General features: G+C 41.7%; 1 protein-coding gene, 1 long non-coding RNA gene and 1 pseudogene across 3 annotated transcripts; 2 read left to right on the top strand and 1 right to left on the bottom strand.

The window, feature by feature from the left end:
- Positions 1–379: 379 nt before the first annotated feature.
- On the bottom strand, positions 380–2,198 carry LOC135525644 (mitochondrial import inner membrane translocase subunit Tim9-like; annotated as a pseudogene).
- Positions 2,199–3,162: 964 nt separating this feature from the next.
- Positions 3,163–13,696, top strand: LOC135525645 (uncharacterized). Of its 2 annotated transcripts, none has more exons than XR_010453201.1 (4): positions 3,163–3,253; positions 3,462–3,630; positions 9,555–9,671; positions 12,878–13,696. It is a non-coding gene; the product is annotated as an uncharacterized LOC135525645 (long non-coding RNA). The 2 variants fall into 2 exon arrangements; XR_010453200.1 differs by having other exon boundaries at positions 12,870–13,696.
- Positions 13,697–19,004: 5,308 nt separating this feature from the next.
- Positions 19,005–22,030, top strand: LOC135525641 (interferon regulatory factor 2-binding protein-like B). The gene has a single exon (XM_064953386.1). The coding sequence runs from the start codon at positions 19,051–19,053 to the stop codon at positions 21,352–21,354; it is 2,304 nt and encodes a 767-aa protein (XP_064809458.1). The 5' UTR covers positions 19,005–19,050; the 3' UTR covers positions 21,355–22,030.
- Positions 22,031–22,712: the final 682 nt, after the last annotated feature.

Genomic DNA, 22,712 nt, shown 5'->3' with positions numbered 1-22,712 from the left:
AAAGTAGCCACCCTTTGCCTTGACAGCTTTGCACACTCAACCAGCTTCATGTGGTCAACTGGAATGCATTTCAATTAACAGGTTGAGTTAATTTGTGGAATGTCTTTCCTTGTGTTTGAGCTGATCAGTTGTGTTGTGACAAGGTAGGGGTGGTATATGGAAGAACAGAAAGAGAAATGACAGTCCATTACTTTAAGACAATGTCCGTCAATGAGGAAAGTTTCTTCAAGTGCAGTCACAAAAACCATCAAGCGCTCTGAGGACTGCCACTTTGTGCGTATGGATCATTTCAGCTCGTGGGACCAACACTTTTCATGTTGCGTTTATAGTTTTGTTCTGTACAGTTTAGCAGTCAAACAAAATAGGACATTATACAATGGGAAAATTACCAGTATACCCAGGTCATTTTATTTAATGACTGTTGCACAAGAGGGGACAGCTGGTCAATGTTACAAGACATTTAGTAACAAATATGGATTTTTATGGGAGTGTTAATTGTTCCCTTTTCCTAAGTTATTGCTAGTATGTTATTCTTAATTCACATCAAAGAATACCTTACACTATAAACCATTCACATTCTGCCTGGATCAAAACTCAGCATGATCTTGTACATTATGATCAGGCTTTTCCTTGTGAGGGCTCATAACAGCCCTCTGGTTAGAAGTGTCCAAGCAGTCAGCCTGAAGTAGATGATGTCGGTTAGCCATCTGCTGATTCACAAATAACAGCTTCATGGTGGTGTGTAGATCATGTTGTGATCAGACTGGATGGGGGACTACTAGCGTTATGTCCATGTTTAAAGGGCGGTAGTTCTCTACCGTGGTCCCATTAAACCTGCTTTCTGTGCCGGGGCTTCGTTCTGTTGGATGTGGTACTCCTGGATGCGCTGGGTCATTCAGGTACTTCTGTAGGCAGGTGGACTGAGGGGGAAACCAAGACAGTTCTATGACATCACATATTACACCTCTTCAAATATTGGTGTCCACTGCAAAGGCTTCTACTCCAACTAAAGAAGCTAACTGGTAGAATGTTACTTTTAACATACAGGAACATTCAGTGATAACATTTTGTTGTGGAGGAATGGTACCACATTGTGTCCTATTTTACCCAATACCTAACCTCATCCCCAGGCTCGATTGCTACAGAAAGAGAAGCTTCTGGTGGATGAGATTATCCACTTCCTAGCCTCCAATGACGAGACAGGATTTGGAAGGATGGCCACAACAACTTACTTCTCAGACATGAGTATGGGAAAAGGAAATGTAATGGAGATGAACTTTGCCTCATTCTCAAAGCCCTTTGGAGAAGGTCAGAGGGAAGTGAACTTTGACTTTCTCATTCAATGGGTTTTGAGAAGGAACTCTAGAAAACATCAGGAAAGTCAATCTACCTCTGGCTTTACTTCTCTCGTGGTAAAATCCCTCACACAGTCCATGAAGCAGTTCTGAGTTTATTGTAGGGGCCAAGAAATTCTTTGAACTGTGAACAGAAACAATATTTATGAATGTTCATTTAACACTCAGATTAAACCAGATTGAATTGTGTATGAGAAGTATCCTCACGGTATACCTGTTTAATCTGGTCTGCCTCTGTTACCTGGGCAGCCATGGTGGTCAAATTTAAGTTTTCTGTTGGATTGAAGTTACACACATGATGTAACTGATTTAATGACAGCCCTATCCATGTAATATATGATGTACGTTCACTATAACTATCTTAGCATAGGGAGTATTCAATTACCAAAATAGCTAGCTATATATGACACTTGCCCATGCATTCATAGCAGCTGCATAGTTGAAGGATTTTTGTAGTGTTAGCAAGCAAGCTGATTTGGTAAGGTTCACAGGCTAACTATATAGCCCAGCAGATCCAGTTAAGCCTTTGAAAACACGACATACATTTAGATATCAAATTGTGTGCACAAAATGCATGAACAATCACCCTTTCTTCAACACAGCAACGAAGTCATTCACCCACCCAGGTTCCCGAAGTACATGTTGTAAAAAAGGGGACTGCAGTGGATGAGGCTTGAAATGTAACGTTACAAAAAAAATCCATAATCATTAGACATTGTTTTAAAAACATTTCTAGAATAATGTTACATATTTTATACGTTCGTGTGGATATGTATGACATTCAAAATCGAAAAATAATTTGTCGAAAATAACATTCCTAATTGTGGATATAGTGTTACTGCATAAAAACTCCGGTGTGACACGAGGTATTGTCCCAGTACGCTGATCGCTGGATTAACTTTCTCACCCGTGGTTGTTTATTATTTTGTTGTTTAATGCTTATTTGTTTTTGTTAAAGTTCTGACCCGTGGAGTCCCTATCATGCACAGCAGATTGAGATATTTCACGAACGAGATCATGTCCTTGACCGGAAGTTACTGTTGTAAGCAACAGCTGCTGTGTTTTCATATTAGCTAACAGTAGAAGCTATGTTATATTTCTCGATTCTGACTAAAAGTTGTATTCATTTCCCAACGATTGTTTAAAATAGCACAGGTCTAGAAACTTCTTACTTGGTTTGCTGTGCTGTTCTTTCAACCTTTTAGAGGTGCCTACTAGCTAGCAACCTAACGTCAACAATTATGTTTCGGGAAGTAAAACAAGTTAGGATAAAATCACATTTTATTTGTCACGTGCCGAATACAACCGTTACGGACTAAAAGGGGAACCCAGACGCGAGCCTACCAGACTCGCTAAATGGAGCACTAGCTGTTCTGGATGACTGTGATAACGCACTCTGCAGTTGATGGTGGTGTATTCCCCAGTGCCATTGGATGAATCCCGGAATAAATTCCAGTCCTGTAGCGTATCATCTGACCACTTCCGTTTTGAGCGAGTCACTGGTACCTCCTGCTTTAGTTTTTGCCTGTAAACAGGAATCATGGTAGAATTATTGTCAGATTAGCGAGGGAGAGCTCTGTGTGGAGTAAAGGTGGTCTGGAGATTTGTTCGCTTCTGGTTGCACATGACATGCTGGTAGAAATGAGGTAAAACGGATGTAAATGTGCCTACATTAAAGTCCCCGGCCACTAGGAGCGCCGCGTCTGGATGAGCATTTTCTGGTTTGATTTTGGCCTTATTCAGCTCTTTGAGTACGGTCTTAGTACCAGCAAGTTGCAGAGAACGACTGCATTGTTTGTTTATCTAGCTATCTAACAACTTGCAAGGCAAGTATCACGGTCACGTTCATATTACCCACCTTGATGCTGCAGACTCTCCCACTGTGGTTCCAGCAACAGGTAGGCTACCCAGTTTACCTTAGTCACTTGCTTTATTTAAACAAATTATGAGAATAGCCTTGACATCTGTCATTATTAAATAAAAAGTTTATCCTTATTGATTAGTTACGATAAGATACTTTATTTTCAATTTTTGTGGAAACTACTTTTATAAATTAGTTAGTTTTATAAGTTAAAAATGCATATTTGTCTGTCTCCCCTATGTTAGCTTTTCCAGAACCTTCCAGCCAGTGGAGGGATGGAGGGAGTATGAGACCCCAGCTCCTCGCAGGTTAAACCCAAAGCCCACACTCTGGAACACCCACAACTCCGGAACACCCAGAACACTACACAGCTGCACAGCTCCAGGACACAGAATACATCTCACACAGCGCAAGGTTAGTCATCAAAGTGTCTTTGCATCTGATAAATTGTCATGGTCTGGGTTTGAAATGGCACCCTTTTCCCCATATAGTGCACTATTTTTGTGCAGAGCCCTATGGGCCTTGGTCAGAAGGAGTGTACTATATTGGCCCTATAGGGAATATGATGCCATTTCGGATGTCGCCATGGATTTCCAACAGATGTAAGAGTCATTTTCACCACTCGGGGGCAGTAGTGTCACTCCAACCTACTGGTTCTGTAGGAAGCACAGGATTTTGCAGAAGGCTGGAGATTCTAAAAAGGAAGTGTTTATTCACACACACAAAAATCTGAAAACACTGTTTAATAGGCTACAATGTCAGTTTTTTTCCTGTCGTTGTTGATTTTGGTGATTGCTATTTCCATTTGTCACACTCTTGATGAGATGGAATACAAGACAAGCATGTTACTTTCAACCTCAGTTCTTTGAACTAATAACCATTTGCCTTCTGTACTCCTCTGTTTGGCAACCTCTCATTATCATTAGTCACTTTTGCTGCAAACACGACAGATTTACACTGGGCCATTTTCACCACATTATTGCAGTCAGGTCAACACACACCTACACACGTCAACAACGTTACCTACCAAATTGAAAAGCTGCGTTGTACAATGAGCCAGACTGCATTGCATGCTGAGTCAAATGCATGTTTGGAATTATAGTCTGACAATATATATAATTGGATTCATTACAAGTAGGCCTATGGCTGGCTTATTAACATGTTGTGTGATACAACGATAAACTCATGCAATACATATAGCTCATGTTTTGGCGGCCAGTCAATTCTCCATTTTGGTTTTGTCATAAACATACATAATGTCCCTGTGTTTGGCTCCGTTGGCCGAGCACCAAGACTACTCTGAATTGTTACAATGTCTGCCGGGCCTCGCTCGGTCTCCCTCTCGTCTCCCTACTAGCCACAAGCTTCGGAACGCAGCCTCCTCCTGAACATTGGAGATCCATACAAAGCACCACGGACTATTTTAAAGCCCACATTTACTGTAAAGTACGAAAATCGTGTTAAAAGCTCACAACGCACGGCATGAATATATCAACTCTGTACCGCTATGATATTATGCTGGCTGCTAATATCCATCCAGTTTACATGGGAAAATTAGGTATGCTCCTTTCTTCTGGTGTAAAACTAAATTAAAGGTCCAAATGCAGCTGTTTAAAAAAATATGTATATTTTAATTTTACCCCTTTTCTCCCCAATTTCGTGGTATCCAATTGTTTTAGTAGCTACTATCTTGTCTCATCTTGTCTCATCGCTACAACTCCCGTACAGGCTTGGGAGAGACAAAGCTTGAAAGTCATGCGTCCTCTGATACACAACCCAACCAAGCACGCTTCTTAACGCAGCGCGCATCCAACCCGGAAGCCAGCCGTACCAATGTGTCGGAGGAAACACCGTGCACCTGGCAACCTTGGTTAGCGCGCACTGCCCCTGGCCCGCCACAGGAGTCGCTACCGGCCAAACCCTCCCTAACCCGGACAACGCTAGATCACAATTGATCATCGATACCCTTGCTTTGTTTACCCTTGCGTCGCCCCACGGACCTCCCGGTCGCGGCCAGTTACGACAGAGCCTGGGCGCGAACCCAGAGTCTCTGATGGCGCAGCTGGCGCTGCACTGCGCCGCCCGGGAAGCCAAAATGCAGCTGTTTTTATCTCAATATCAAATCATTTCTGGGTAATAATTAAGTACCTTACTGTGATTGTTTCAATTAAAATGGTCAAAAATAAACAAAAATAGCTTCTTAGCAAATAGCAATTTCTAGCAAGAATTTTGCTAGGACTGTCTGGGAGTGGTCTGAGTGGGAGAGGGGAAAATGGAAAATTAGCTGTTATTAGCAGAGAGTTTTGGAACTCTCTTATTGGTCTAACTCATTTGCTGCCTGGTGATGTCACAAGGCAGTCAAAGTCCATCCCACCAAAACAGGTTGAAATTTCAGGCGATCTTTAAAATAGCTCTTACACTAAATGGGCATTATCATCATTTTTCCCATTATTAATCCACCCTAATAGTTTGGAAATATATATAAAGCACAGGAACATCTATTTTGTTTACTGTACTGGGCCTTTAAGCATGAAAGCATTCAGGTGAAAACAAATGTCCCTGGCTGGTGCACAGCTGTGCAAATAGACAGATTTCAGTGTTCAATAGAAGTACAATGGAGTTTAGTTTATTGATAACCCCACCCTCTTGAAATACTTTGAAAAACGGTTGGCTTTTTAAAAAGATAGAAATTAATGTTTTTACTGATGTGGAGGTGATCCTTTTATAAGAAACCTATTTGAAAAGCACCAGGTTTGAAGAAATGAGCTGTTATTGTTGATGTCTGACAACAACAGAAAGGCTGTAGAAGTAATACTATTCTATCCATTGTCATTCAACCACAGGCCTAGGCTATTACTGGCTTGTCCTCCTCCTCCTTTGTCCTCGGTTGAACTGTAATTTGTGTGCAGGCAGCAGGCTACATGTTTGGTAGGAAATGTCAGTGCCTGGTTCTCTGTTACACCCGTGTGAGAGCCTTGGACAATCTTCCCCTTGAATCTAATCGGCCTCCCTCTAGAATGGTGCTGCTCGCCAATCTCTCTCACACAAACATGCACACACACACCAATGTGGAATTGCTTTCTCATGAGTGGAGCTGTGCTGCCTAGTGACCATGGTGATGGATGTGTGGGCGAGAATGGAGTTAATTATGGCCCAGAAAGCATCAGTTTGTGTCTGTGTATGGATCACTGAGTGTGTGTGTGTGTGGGGGGGGCGCGCGTGTCGGTGTGTAAGAGAGAATTGGGAAATGCATTAGTCTTGTAAGATTGACTCGATACCCTTGCTTTGTTTGCCCAACTGACCAGTGTTACTAGATCAGCCTCCCTAAGCAATACAGCCAGCAATGCAGCCAGAGGGACGCAACAGTGTTGATAAGGGAATGCACTGAATCAGTAAAAGGGATTTGACATTTGTATCGAATAACTGTCTGTCCAATGTGTCCATACATTATTTAAGGACTTGGTCAGGTCACAATATATATTCATATAGTCCTTTTCTTGAAGATCACAATTGATCATTACTTGGTTGCAATTACTGTTGATTTAGTATGTTCAAGATGGACTTAAATGTTTATGAACTGTGAATGGCTGGGTACAACAGTGATATACTGTACATATGTGGTGTGAGACTCTGGTTATTGTAATGATTAGTGCATGTTTAAAGGAGAAGGAGTACGTTATGCTATAAGATGTCTGAAGGGGCACCATTTTGTATCTGGTAGTACCTCGAAGTCAGTTGTCATGGCAACCATGCTATTTCTATTCCTCCTTGCACCTCTCCTTCTCTTTTTTTAGTTTTAACTCTACAGCTGCCAGACTGCGCTCACTTTGGGTATTGGCTATTTTTAGTCTTTGCCTTTGTTTCTCAACACATCATCAAATCATATGTGAAACAACCCATGCCCTGAATGATTCAGGCCACTTAATTATATGATTCAGGTCACTTGGTCGCTGTCACTGACATTGTCTGTACAAAACAGAACACCATTTTTTTTACATTATGTAAACCCTTTTGGCATAATGACACTAGAAGATAATTGTAGATTGAGAAGACCAGAATTGTGTGAAGCCTTGTTTTTAGAATCTATTTATTTTCAATATTTGGTCAATCTCACTATAGAAATCGACAAACACAAGTGGGGACAGTTCCTTCGTCAATCATGATGACCATGGAATCTGATTTGGTACCCAGAGACCCATGGTATCTGATTTCTGTACATAAATGTAGAGGGACTAGCTAGATGTAGCTGAACTCTGTCTCATGAATGCCTCATATTACCTGTCTCACGTTGTAGTTGCCATCGTCTTATTTTCATTATTGATTTAACGTTAAGGAATCTGACTGGAACACACTGCATTACATCTCCAAGTGTCCTCAAGAAACAGTCGGGCGGTAATCTCCTATTTTTAAAATGTGATGTCATCAAGTATTTCATCATCAGTCATGACACACACAGAATTGGTCCCAGCCATAACAACACGCACAGTTGGAGCATTCATCTGTCAGCCTGGACCTAATTCAGATGAATTACACGGCTTAATCGTCTCCTCTGAGGGGTCTTTCCTCTAAGCCTGTTACAGCGCCAGATCAAAGGAGGTAATTGCCTCCCAAATGGCACCCCATCCCCTATATAATGCACTACTTTTGACGAGGGCCCATAGTGCACTACTTTTCACCACAGCTCTATGTAGTGAATAGGCTGCCAATTGGGACGCAGTCCAGGTAATTACTTTTCTTGTCTGTATAAGAACACAACAGCCTAACGGTGACTTCACCGGTGTCTGTATTTTGAATAGCTTTTGTAGATTCATTGAACCAGTGGAAAACACATTTATGATAAGCAAAGGAATTTTGTTAATGTATTTGGTAACATCTACTTTCTTCCCAGTGACCCATTAGTAAATATAGTTTAGTTAGTTACCATCAGCCAAATCCACCATTAGGTTTGAACACCTATCATTGATTGGATTCAGAGCCTCCATTACATCCCCTGAGAGAGAGGATTTAGAGTCATGTCTGGCCCCTGTATTATGAGGACTTGTCTGTTGAACAGATGACCAGGTACTTTTGAACTGAAATAAAAGGAATTCCACTGTGTGGGAGCAATATATACACCTATGTTCAGTGTTGCTTTGTTTGAGATGAGTTGGCAGAATTCTTCCATAGGTTTAGCAAGTATGTTGCTTTGTTTATTTGTGTATTTGCTCACATAGGGTTGAAAAGTACCATGAACTTTCAATGAATTCCCTGGTTTTCCCAAAATCTCAGTTGGAGAATTCCCAGAATTAGGAGGGCATAAGCAGGCAACCTGGATCCTCCAACCAGGATTTCTGGAAAACCAGGTCATTTATTGAAAGTTCCTGTAATTTTGCAAACCCAGTCACACAACATCCCGCCATAATGACATTGTAATAGGCACTTGACTCTACTCGGTCATTATATTTATTGTGGTGGTGAATACAGTTTGTTTCCACAGCAACAATACATGTGATATTTTCCAGCTGTAAACAATGCATCTGTCTGACGTCATTGGGCTCAGCAGCTGTGAAAGTGGTTTGTGAATTTGTTTGGAAATATCAGCAGACGTTGAACTTGGAAAAGACTACACAGGGCTGTAAAAACTGGGATGCAGGAGCGTGTTAACCAATTGAATGGTATTGTATTCTTTTCTTCCTACTTGTCCAACGTTGATTCAACATACCAGTAGTATATAGTAGTCATTGTTTTAGTGGGAAGAGACCATTCTCCTATGACCCATTTGCCCTTTGACCAGAGGAAATGTTTATGCTGGACATCCTGCAGACTGACCGATTGACTGTTGTTGGAGTGCACCATCCGTCTGTTTATTTAACTATTTTCACTTGTTGTATTGTACATTTTATATTGTAAATGTGTAATTGGAGTACTGTCTTGTATTATATTTGATGTAGGCTGTTTTGTTCTGATGTAATTGTTTTAATTATGTTTGGACCCCAGGAAGAGTAGCTGATGCTAAACATTCCAATACATTGATGACGATGACTAAATACAACCAGTATCATCCATCTGACTAGCTGGCTTAGAGAGAAGCCATTTGGATCCAACAATAAATATTGATACATTTGCTGTGTGACACATCTTCAAGCTAGAACATGACCACACAATGTAGCATAGCAAAATCTCTACAGAAGAGATTGTGATGAAAATGTAATAAGAAACCCAGGAGGCTCTGTGAAGCAATCAGCTCATTGTGTGATCTGAATGACTGTGTCCATGTGTGGAATACTGAGAGAGAAGAAGATATAAAGTGCTGATCTGAGCTGAGGCAGGTGGCTGATTGCTGGTTTCTATCTCTGCAGGAAACTTCTGGAGGCCATCCCTAACAACAGCAGCAGCTTGGCAGCCAGAGGTGTGCAGCAGCAGTTTTCTTAGGGTTGCCATAGCAACACCCACCGATGGCAAACAGTGCAGTCCAGGTAAGAGGGGGAAAAAATATTGTTTGTCATGTTTTCACAATTTGAAGACATAATTGGCTATCTTTAGTCTATTTGACTATTTCCTCCTCCCAAACAAAAACATGCATCTGTGCCATACCCGAGGCATTGTGCACTTTAAAAAGAACTGTATGATACTTATTCTTCATAATGTTTAGCCAGTAAATATTTGACTTATTTTATACATTGTAATGTGTACAGTGCCTTCAGAAAGTTTGCACATCCCTTGACTTTTTTATTGATCAAATAGAGATGTATTGTCACTGGCCTACACACAATACTCCATAATGTCAAAGTGGAATGAAGATTTTTGACAAATTTTGAAATGAATTAAAACTGAAAAGCTGAAATGTCTTGAGTCAATAAGTATTGAAGCCCTTTGTTCTGGCAAGCCTAAAAGTTGCATGGACTCTGTGCAATTATAGTGTTTTAACATGATTTTTTTAATGACCCCCTCATCTCTGTACCCCACACATGCAATTATCTGTAAGGTCTCTCAGTTCAACAGTGAATTTCAAACACAGATTCAACCACAAAGACCAGGGAGGTTTTCAAATGTCTCACAAAGTACGCCACCTATTGGTAGATGAAGAATAACTCAGACATTGAATATCCCTTTGTGCATGTTGAAGTTATTAATTACATGTTTGTTGTATCAAATACAGCCAGTCACTACAAAGATACAGCCGTCCTTCCTAACTCAGTTAAAGGAAGGACACCGCTCAGAGATTTCACCATGAGGCCAATGGTGACTATCAGTTAGTTAAATGGCTGTGATAGGAGAAAACTGAGGATGGATCAACATTGTAGTTACTCCACAATACCAACCTAATTGACAGAGTGAAATGAAGGAAGCCTGTACAGAATACAAATATTCCAAATCATGCATCCTGTTATCAACAATGCACTAAAGTAACACTGCACATGTGGCAAAGCAATAAACTTTTTGTCCTGAATACACTGTGTTATGATTGGGACAAATCCAATACTCTTCCTGGGGTCCAGCAAAATTTAAGGTAGTTATAAGTGTTTAACAATACATTCATAACAGATTTAACAAGTGTGTGCCCATGGGACTCTACAGTCGTGGCCAAAGGTTTTGAGAATGACACAAATATTAATTTTCAAAGTTTGCTGCTTCAGTGTCTTTAGATATTTTTGTCAGATGTTACTATGGAATACTGAAGTATAATTACAAGCATTTCATAAGTGTCAAAGGCTTTTATTGACAATTACATGAAGTTGCTGCAAAGAGTCAATATTTGCAGTGTTGAACCTTCTTTTAAGACCTCTGTAATCCACCCTGTCATGCTAACTTCAATTAACTTCTGGGCCACATCCTGACTGATGGCAGCCCATTCTTGCATAATCAATGCTTGAAGTTTGTCAGAATTTGTGGGGTTTTGTTTGTCCACCCACCTCTTGAGGATTGACCACAAATTCTCAATGGGATTAAGGTCTGGAGAGTTTCCTGGCCATGGACCCAAAATATTGATGTTTTGTTCCCAGAGCCACTTAGTTATCACTTATGCCTTATGGAAAGGTGCTCCATCATGCTGGAAAAGGCATTGTTCGTCACCAAACTGTTCCTGGATGGTTGGGAGAAGTTGCTCTCGGAGGATGTGTTGGTACAATTCTTTATTCATGGCTGTGTTCTTAGGCAAAATTGTGAGTGAGCCCACTCCCTTGGCTGAGAAGCAACCCCACACATGAATGGTCTCAGGATGCTTTACTGTTGGCATGACACAGGACTGATGGTAGCGCTCACCTTGTCTTCTCCGGACAAGCTTTTTTTCCGGATGCCTCAAACAATCAGAAAGGGGATTCAGAGAAAATGACTTTACCCCAGTCCTCAGCAGTCCAATCCCTGTACCTTTTGCAGAATATCAGTATGTCCCTGATGTTGTTCCTGGAGTGAAGTGGCTTCTTTTCAGCCCTTCTTGACACCAGGCCATCCTCAAAGTCTTCGCCTCACTGTGCGTGCAGATGCACTCACACCTGCCTGCTGCCATTCCTGAGGAAACTCTGAACTGGTGGTGCCCTGATCCCGCAGCTGAATCAACTTTAGGTCAAGGAAGCGCCAGGACCTTCTTGGGTGCCCTGAAGCCTTCTTCACAACAATTGAACCGCTCTCCTTGAAGTTCTTGATGATCCAATAAATGGTTGATTTAAGTGCAATCTTACTGGCAGCAATATCCTTGCCTGTGAAGCCCTTTTTGTGCAAAGCAATGATGACGGCACGTGTTTCCTTGCAGGTAACCATGTTTGTCAGAGGAAGAACAATGATTCCAAGCACCACCCTCCTTTTGAAGCTTTCATCTCTTATTTGAACTCAATCAGCATGACAGAGTGATCTCCAGCCTTGTCCTCGTCAACACTCACACCTGAGTTAATGAGAGAATCACTCACATGATGTCAGCTGGTCCTTTTGTGGCAGGGCTGAAATGCAGTGGAAATGTTTTTGGGGGTTTCAGTTCATTTGCGTGGCAAAGAGGGACTTTGCAATTAATTGCAATTCATCTGATCACTCTTCATAACATTATGGAGTATATGCAAATTGCCATCATACAAACTGAGGCAGCAGACTTTGAAAATTAATATTTGTCATTCTCAACTTTTGGACACGACTGTACTCTACTACCACATATCATTAACACAAAATCCATCTGTATATGTGTGTGTGTATGCATGTGTCTGTTTGTGTTGCTTCGGTAGGTGCCGCTTATTTGTTTTGTTTTAAACAACGACGGTGATAGCTTTGCATATAGTATATTGAGAATTAGTTGTTCTTGAATATGGGTGATGTAGCTGTTGTCTGCTTCTTGTTGCGTAGTTAGGGAATTCATATGTGGCTGTAAAATATTTTTTTAAGAGAGAGGGTAATAAGTGATTTAAAGTGCAGTAAACAAGCAACAAGCAACAACCTCTAGTTGTGTGGGGGCTGTGCTTTGGCAAAGTGGGTGGGGTTATATCCTTCCTGTTTGGCCCTGTCCGGGGGTGTCCTCGGATGGGGCCAGTGTCTCCTGACCCCTCCTGTCTCAGCCTCCAGTATTTATGCTGCAGTAGTTTGTGTCGGGGGGCTGGGGTCAGTTTGTTATATCTGGAGTACTTCTCCTGTCCAATTCGGTGTCCTGTGTGAATCTAAGTGTGCGTTCTCTAATTCTCTCCTCTCTCTCGGAGGACCTGAGCCCTAGGACCATGCCCCAGGACTACCTGACATGATGACTCCTTGCTGTCCCCAGTCCACCTGGCCGTGCTGCTGCTCCAGTTTCAACTGTTCTGCCTTATTATTATTCGACCATGCTGGTCATTTATGAACATTTGAACATCTTGGCCATGTTCTGTTATAATCTCTACCCGGCACAGCCAGAAGAGGACTGGCCACCACACATAGCCTGGTTCCTCTCTAGGTTTCTTCCTAGGTTTTGGCCTTTCTAGGGAGTTTTTCCTAACCACCGTGCTTCTACACCTGCATTGCTTGCTGTTTGGTGTTTTAGGCTGGGTTTCTGTACAGCACTTTGAGATATCAGCTGATGTACGAAGGGCTATATAAATAAATTTGATTTGATTTTGAACTTGAAAATAATTAATTTGATAAATTTTCAGGCGTCCGCATTGAAAAGTGGTGCTGAATGGTCTCTAACACCAGCAGATGATATTGTTCTTACAGAGCGTTTCTGCAGGTGATAGATTGATAGTAGTTTGGTGTGTGTGCAGGCCCGTATAATGTTACAGTAACGGGTGAATGGGAAGATCATTGTGTATTAGAGACTGAGAGCAGTGCCTCTCTTTAGGAGATATCTCGTTTTGCCAAGTATCCCCGTATTCTTGTCAATCTTAAAGATTATTGTCTTTGTGTGGTTTCCATGACAATTCATCATCAATCAGAACACCAAGAAAGTGTGTTGTACAGCCCTGATCAATAGGTATATTATCAATATGGACCACTATATAATCTGTATTTTATTTCCTTTGGACCAAATAATAAAAAAATATTTATTTTTTTATTCAGTGACAATTTGTTAATTTTAAACCACTTTTGAGACATTACATAGTTCATCAATAAGATACTTAAAAACTAATTGTGTGTAAATCATAAATAATAGGGGTCCAAGAATTGATCCCTGAGGCAAGCTGGAGACCAAAGCAGTCACACCCATAGTTTCAAGTTTTTGTAATAAAATATGAGGATCAACAGTATCAACTGCTTTTGAGAGATCAAAAAAAATACCTAATGTATGATGTTTGCGGTTATTTGCCAAATGTAAGTAACCGCCAGTAAGGCAGTGAGATTTTCTGAAGCCATACTGATGTTTGTATAACAACCTTTCCTTGTTAAGCTATTTGATGAATGTGTTATATGCAAGCTTCTCTAACATGTTTGAGCTAGCTGGAAAAATTTGAAATTGGTCTGTAATATGTAAAGTATGCTGGATCTTTAGCTTTATAAATTGGAACAATTTTGGCCATTTTCAGTTCAGCAGGCTCAATGCCCTTAACAATGTATGTATTTAAAATGTGGGGATGAGGTGTGATAATGAAATCAACCACATCTTTAGCTAGCTTAGCATCCAATCTGTTGTGACCAGAGGCAGTGTTTTTCAGAGATAATAAGATGTCACACCTCAGGACAGGGGTGAATTGAAACTTGCTAGATTGGGACAGATTAATAAATGGGAGTGGACTTTCATAAATCACAGAGATTTTGTCTGACAAAATGGGCTCTGTGAAAAACAGATTTAACTTGTGTGCTGTCTTTTTTTGGATCAGAAGTGATCATTTGACTAGGAATTCATTGGGGAGGGATTTGGGATTAATCTTTTTATTGAGGATTTCATTAATAGTGCTCTCATATTGTTCTTGTGCTTTGAGAGTTTACTGTCATAGTATGTATGGTTGTTTTAATAATTTGATTTTGTTTTTCTATGTTTTGAATCTCACCTGGTTTTATGGAATAGGATTTGAAATATACTTTTTGTGTATTATTTTCTTAAAGGGATTTTAATAATACTATTGGTAAGCCAGGGTTTTCTTATTTTAGGCTGACCCTCAACACAGGGACACCTCAGGTGTGTGTGCGCTCCTGTAATCCCTGTTCATCCATGACTGCAAGGAACTAATCGTGGACAACAGGAAATGGTGAGCGAGCATGCTCCCATCCACATCGACGGGGCTGCAGTGGAGCGGGTCGAGAGCTTCAAGTTCCTCTGTCCAACTCACCAACGTCTTCAAATGGTCCACACACCCATGCACTATCGTGAAGAAGGCGCGACATTGCCTCTATCCACCTCATGAGGTTGAAAAGGTTTGGCTGCAAAAAGAGCATCTTGACTGGCTGTATCACTGCTGGGTATGACAACAACACTGGTTGTGTGGACAGCCCAGTACATTACTGAGGCTGAGCTCCCTGCCATCCAGGACCTCTATATCAGGCGAGGTGAAAGGAAGGCCCAGAAAATCATTAAATACTCCAGCACCCAAGCCATAGACGGTTCTTTCTGCTTCCATATGGCAGTCTGACACCAACAGCTCCTGAACAGCTTCTATCCCCAAGCCATAAGACTGCTAAAATGGCTACATGGACTGAGTTGACCCTTGTATTTTTTTGTTATATTTGCACTGTCTCAATATACATTCACAGGGCCCTACACACTCACTCCATAAAAAATACAGACTACGGTTTGCAATTGCATATGGGGGCAAATATTGTACTTTTTGGAACAATGTCCTCTGGTCTGATGAAACAAAAATAGAACTGTTTGGCCATAATGACCATTGTTATGTTTGGAGGAAAAAGGGGAATGCTTGCAAGCTGAAGAACACCATCCCAACCATGAAGTATGGCGGTGGCAGCATCATGCTGTGGGGGTGCTTTGCTGCAGGAGGGACTGGTGCACTTCACAAAATAGATGGCATCATGAGGCAGGAAAATTATGTGGATATATTGAAGCAACATCTCAAGACATCAGTCAGGAAGTTAAAAGCTTGGTTGCAAATGGGTCTTCCAAATGGACAATGACCCCAAGCATACTTTCAAAGTTGTGGCAAAATGGCTTAAGGACAACAAAGTCAAGGTATTGGAGTGGCCATCACAAAGCCCTGACCTCAAACCTATAAAACATTTGTTGGCAGAACTGAAAAAGTTTAAAAGCATTGGTCTTGGCCATTGTGGAGAGGTTGGAGTCTGTTTGAGTGTGTGAACAGGTGCAGTTAATACAGGTAATGAGTGGAGAACAGGAGGGCTCCTTAAAGAAAAACTAACAGGTCTGTGAGAGCCGGAATTCTTACTGGTTGGTAGGTGATCAAATACTTATGTCATGCAATAAAATGCAAATTAATTACTTAAAAATCGGCAGTGTATCAAATACTTGTTCTCCCCACTGTATATGCTGATGCCTAGTCACCTTACACCAATACATATATATCGCTATTGAGCCAGTATTCCTGTACATTGTTAATATGGCACTGGAATTGACTGACCATGTATATACACTGTAGTATGCTTACTTACTTTTCGTGCTCTTCTTATTTTTAGTTCTCATGTGTTTTTGTTCTCTCTACCTTATGTTGTTTTTAGTATTACATTTTTATTGATTACTACATTGTTGGGTTTAGAGCTTGCGAGAAGGGTATTTCACTGTACTTGTGCACTTGAATTCACAGGACCGCTTTGCTCTATCTCCTAGCTCAGAAGGATCCCCATGGCAACAGCAGCAGCATTTGTCAGCTTCATCAGAGAGTGAGAAGAGAGTAGGTAAAGGGCAATTCCACAATAATGCAATTACGCTGAGACTCAGGTTTTTCACTTTAAAACATATACCAAACAAAAAAACATTTATTTCATAGGTGAACAAACCATAGGACTACTTTTAACAATTTCCACCGAACATTTTACAATAACACCTTTTTACAGGAAGAATTGTGCAGATACAAAGTTTGATAACAGAATAAAACTGAGGGAGGTTTTACCACAATTCTGTTATCAAACTTTGCATCTACACTGTTTTTCCAGTAAATTATTCATTTTATTTTACTTTGTAAATTGTTCAAAGTAGTCATTGTGCATAGAGCTGTATGGTTTGTTTTAAAGTGAAAAGTAAGTCTCGGTGTAATTCCGTTAGCATGGAATTGCCCTAACGTAAATCTGCATGCTGCTGGCAGTCTGCCAGCGTCTCAAATAAAAGAGCACTTTGAACTGCTGCCCAGTTTGGAGGAGAGGAGCTGTCAGGCCTGCTTAATGTTGGCAGTTTGTCATTGGCAAGCCTTTCCCAGAATTCATCTGTCTGGCAACGTGCCAAACACTTAGCTGAAGCTAAAAAAATTAACCCCTGCGCTTGCAAAATGTTCACAGAGCGAGATGGGGAGAGAGACATCAGCACAGTTGGTATGTGAGCGGCTCAGTGTATGTATGAGGGGCCGTGGGGATATCACAGGATCATTTCAGGGTGGAGGCAGGCGGGAACTATTAACCTCCTCTGCTTTGTTTTGTGTAAAGCTATGTATTTGGTTGTTTTTAAAGTCTTCTGAGGTCTGAGGCAGAATTTGCAAATCGTTTTAATTGTTGCGATGTTGAGTTCTGCCTGTGATATTTATAGTACTGACCTTCCACTTACATGGATGGATGTACGTTATTGGGTTGTTTGGCTAGTTGATGTGGCATAGTTTTGTAATAAGCTTATGTTTGAATTGTATCCATATGTGTAAACCTAAGAGAGAAGGCACTGTTTTGCCATTTGCTTTTAGGATCATTCAGACCTTCTTTTTTTTTACTGAGATTGCGCTCCACACTTAAATCAAGCAAAACTATTGGTGTTGGAGTTGTATTGAGCCTCGCCTGGCACACAGGCCCAGTGTTGGAATAAATGGCACAAACCCTTTTTCTTCCCATGCCACACCTTTTTTCTGCCTTATTCTGTTGACTGATGATGGCTGCTCTTTCATTTGGCTGTCTGTCACAATCCCTGGTGCACAAATAGAGTGAGAATTGTCCACATACAGCCCACATAACAACCTTGACTGCTGCCTGCTGCTGGTAGTCATTCAGCCTGCTGTGTATTGCACAGACTCTGAATTAAAAACCAGACTCCATCTTCTCTTTTTGTGGTGTTTCTAGCTTCCCCTGCCACTGATGGGCTGGTCTATGAAACTAAATCATGTTTTCTTGGTTATTTGTTTCGGTGCATTTATTTCATGTGGTCAGACTCTGCATTATACATCATATACTGTCACCTCACCTCAGTGCTTGTAATTTAAAGCGAGTCTGTAATGTATGAAAACACAGTATTCACAAATACACACATGTGCAACCAGTACCCATGTAGCCTAACAGCATGGCACATTTTTGGTGCAGTGAAAGCAACATTGTTTTGGAAAAGCAGCGGCATGGTGCAGACTCTTTCTTGGCCAAGGATGGAGGACCACACCACCACGATACAGTACCGTGCCAGGCCAGCGGTATGTGGAGACTGCAATAAACGACTTTCCTCCCTCCCTCTGCTGCCATTGTTTTTCTTTCTTCACTCTCCTTCTCTCCCAGTTGTATAACAGGGGAAATGATTCTCTGCCTGCCTACTGGGTGTTGTTAATCAGGAAGGGAGACTGGGGGAAAGGGGGAAGGGAGGGTGCGCAGAGGAGGCTGCTCTTGTCTGTGCAGTAGGTAAACAATCGAAATGTAGGGAAAATATCTCTAGTTCATCTAGCCCAGTGTTATTTTTATTGCAGAGGAATCGACTCACTAATTATTTTAGCCATCACACTGTGCGTATATTTTCTTTCGGAGAATATATTAAACGTTATTGTAATCACACATGACTATTGCAATGAATGTTGTAAATTAAATCAGATTATCAACATATTTTAATCAGAAATAAAAAATACAAAGGTATATTAAATGCTTTCGCTCCATTACTTATGGTAGGCTATAGCCAGGCGTTTTCCTTTTAACCAGGTTTTTTGCTCGATAGTGGTTTGATTAAGATAATGCTTTTTGGTGCTCCTGCACTGCGAAAAACCAACACAACGCATAACAAGTTGAATTGTTTCGTAATCGTAAATTGCTTTATGCTATTGAAGGTTTCGTTTTGCTGACATAAGCAAAAGTAACCTATTTGAAACATAATACATTTGTATTTAATAATAATTAATGTATATTTATGACATCTAATATAATATAGTATTGACACATAATTTCGCAATAGTAAAATACATTCAAATGTCAGAGTTGTAGAAACCCATATTCTGCTTTATGTTATTTGGTCAGGATTGTGCGTTCGTGTTCGCTCTCAGTCCATTCAAAAGATTAGAAGGGAGTGGTTTGAGTTTTGCGTGTTCGGAAAGCAACAAGTGGCATGTCTTTTTTTTTATGAACTGCGGAACGTGGTGCTTACGTCACTGCTCTAGCCAGGTGGCATTCCAAACTGGGGAGAGGAGACGTGGAGGCACAATCAAAATTTCAAATCACAAACCAAGTCAGGATGTGAGACGCGTGGAAAGCACATTTCAGTCCTACAACCGATCACTGCTCGTCACCAGCATCAGAAGAGGAGTAGGGAAAGAAGAGGGCTCCTTTTTTGGGGCAAATTCACGGACTGAAAATAAAAATTGCAATCATAATCTGGGGGGAAAAGGACCAGGGCAAGGGACATTCAACATGTCTTCTGCACACGTATCCTCATCTCGGAGACAGTCATGTTACCTGTGCGATTTACCCCGTATGCCGTGGGCTATGATTTGGGATTTTACGGAGGCAGTGTGCAGGGGTTGTGTGAATTATGAAGGTGCAGATCGGATCGAGTTTGTTATCGAAACTGCACGCCACCTCAAACGTGCTCATGGTTTCCAAGAGGGGAGATCCCCCGGTCCACCGCCGCCGCCCACAGTCAAAACCCAGGCTGCAATATCAGCCAAGGAGACGGTGCAAATCAACCATGTGGACGGACCATCTAAACAACAACAACAACAACAGTCGGGGATGGACCGCTACTCTCTGAACGCAGAGAGACCTCGCTTTGACTACTCCAGTATTGGCGCCCATGCCAGCAGACTTCCGAATGGAATGAGCGGTCCAAATGGGTTCCCAAAACCGGACGATGGTCCCCCAGAGTTGAACCGACAGAGCCCGAACTCCCGTCGGAGCCATGGTCTAGTTGCGGTCCCAGGACAAATGAATGTCCCCCCCAACCTTCTCCCACAGACCATGTTGAATGGACCCTCCTCGGCAACAGCCATAGCCTCGCATAGCCTGTCTAGCCGCCCCCCACCATCCATTGTGGGACCCTCTTTGTCCACGTCCTCTCAGTCCATGTCAGAACAAGGTAAACGACCAGGTTCTGTGTCAAGCACTGACCAAGAGAGAGATCTGAAAGAGAAACAGCGTAATGCGGAGGCTTTGGCTGAGCTTAGTGAAAGTTTAAGAAATAGAAACGAAGACTGGGCAAACAAACCGAAAATAGTAAGGGACACTTTGCTTACTCTTTCAAACAGCTCCCCGTTTGATGTGAGATTTAAAAAGGATCATTCACTCGTGGGCAGGGTGTTTGCTTTCGATGCAGTGTCAAAGCCTGGTATGGACTATGAATTGAAAATATTTATCGAGTACCCAAGTGGATCTGGTAATGTATTTTCCAGCGCATCGGGGGTGGCCAAACAAATGTATCAGGACTGCATGAAGGACTTTGGCAGAGGGCTCTCCTCGGGTTTTAAATATTTGGAGTATGAGAAAAAGCATGGTTCTGGGGACTGGCGACTCCTGGGTGATTTGTTGCCCGAGTCGGTCCGATTCTTTAAAGAGGGGCTGGGGGTTGAAATGTTGCCACAGCCCTACATTGATGCCAGCTGTCCATTGCTGCCCACTGCTTTGGTCAACATCCCTCGTGGCTTGCCATCTGCGAGTGCCCCGAGGATTGGCGTGCGTAAGCGTAAAGCCTCCCCAGAACCTGACTCCGCAGAGAGCGCGCTGAAACTATCTGAACAAGAACAACAGAGGCAGCAGTGGATGGCCAGCCAGAGCGAGGCGTTAAAACTGACAATGGCATCCGGATCATTCGGTACCTCACACGGGGCACCCCCACCGCTCGGCCCTGGTCATTCTGTACACTCAAGCCGCGCTACGCCCCCTGAATCAACGCCCCAGAATGGACAGTCTCCAATGGCCGCGCTCATGTCTGTCGCGGACACGTTGGGCAATGCGCACTCTCCGAAAGACAACAACTCAGTTCACTCCACCACATCCACCAGGCATAACAGCAGCAGCCCGGTCTCGCCCGCCTCTGTTTCGGGGCAGAGGCGTTTGGCTTCCCGTAACGGAGAGCTCAATCTATCTGGGGGTCCCTCCCAGTCCAATGCGCATTCTGGCATGGATCAGGTCCACGCGCAAAACATTCCAGATTCGCCCATGGCTAACAACGGACCTCTGTGTTGTACCATTTGCCACGAACGTTTAGAGGATACCCATTTCGTTCAGTGTCCGTCAGTTCCCAACCATAAATTCTGTTTCCCTTGTTCCCGAGAGAGCATCAAAGCGCAGGGAGCAACTGGCGAGGTGTATTGTCCTAGCGGAGAAAAATGCCCCCTGGTAGGTTCTAATGTGCCTTGGGCGTTCATGCAAGGTGAGATAGCAACAATATTAGCTGGGGACGTTAAGGTAAAAAAGGAGAGGGACCCATAGATATGTCCTATGGCTTCCCATAGAAACGTGCATTTTAGTCCAATATATACAGTATACACATGTGAATACTCAAAACGTACAAAAAATAGTTGATGTACAGAGACGTCCCCTCCTTCTCATATTTCTGTTTTTTGAAGCAACGGAATAGTACAGTATGTGATGTCACCTAATTTTATGGGGGGTGTTTTGACGGGTACTAGTGTTGTATTTGGATGACAGTGACGAGTCAAAGCACGTTCACTTTGTTATCACTGCTGCCGTTTTCCCCTCCAACTCATGCACTTATCTCATTATAAAAAGGCCAGTTTAAACTCCCAATGAATACATGTCTGTAAAATGAAATTACGCATAGTAAATATCCAATAACAGTAATGACAATTTGCCCTAACTCCTATATTGGGTACAAATCATTCTGATTACTTTTTTTTCGTTTATTTAACATATTCATTTTTTAGTTTTTTTTACAGCAAGTATCTCTTTTCTTCTTGTGATCGAAAATATTTTACTACGTGTTAATCATTTCTCTTCCCGTTTGCTTTGATGATGCACGGATGCTTAAAAAGGTAGAGCAAAATGCTGTACATTAATGTAAACTGTTTGTTTATACATTTCTGTAGTAACAGAAGACTTGTAATGTGCCTTGGAGCTGAGTAAATTGTAATAAATTCCATTGATATTAACCCTTGGTGAAATGTCAGTTTATTTAACAAGTTTAGACTGTTACAATAGCTGGTTCACTGAGGTATAACAAATGATTTATTTATTTTTGTGTCCATATATATATAGCTCAACCATAGCATTATATCAATTTACAATGTTATCTAACATGAGATATGCTGTAATTGGAGATGACAACCTTGACATTAAGATCTGGCTCAAAAGACCTTTATTTCATATTTAAATGTGTTTATTACACACAGACCTTACTGCAAAGCCAAATTAAGGTTGGACTCATAGAGATCAGATGGTGCCATGCTTATTCATCATAACCTCTTTCAGTATGTAAAAGTAACATTACCTTACATGCTAGTAGTTCTGCAAGCTCATTACTCCAAAGCGATTTTAAATACATGTGAACAAGTGTTTATTTCTCCTGTATCTGTCTGTTGGTTAGGCTGCTTTAGTTGCAGCTATCCGATTGGCACATGGTTTACTTGCATTGGATGGGCCCACAATTTGAACAGATGTGCTTCTCAGCAAGACAACAAAAAGAGTCCTCAAGTTGGCATTGGAATGTCAAGTTGCTCTCCTCTCCTCATTGTGCTTATAATAGTCAGCTCGTATGGCATGCTTCTCACTGAGGACGCCTCATCTTGCTGATGGTTATAGTATTGGTGCATGCTCAAACAGTTCCACGA

Source organism: Oncorhynchus masou, chromosome 32, assembly GCF_036934945.1.
Source record: "Oncorhynchus masou masou isolate Uvic2021 chromosome 32, UVic_Omas_1.1, whole genome shotgun sequence".
NCBI lineage: Eukaryota > Metazoa > Chordata > Actinopteri > Salmoniformes > Salmonidae > Oncorhynchus > Oncorhynchus masou.
Note: the sequence above shows the minus strand (reverse complement) of the source record. Positions and strands in the feature narration are given on the sequence as shown.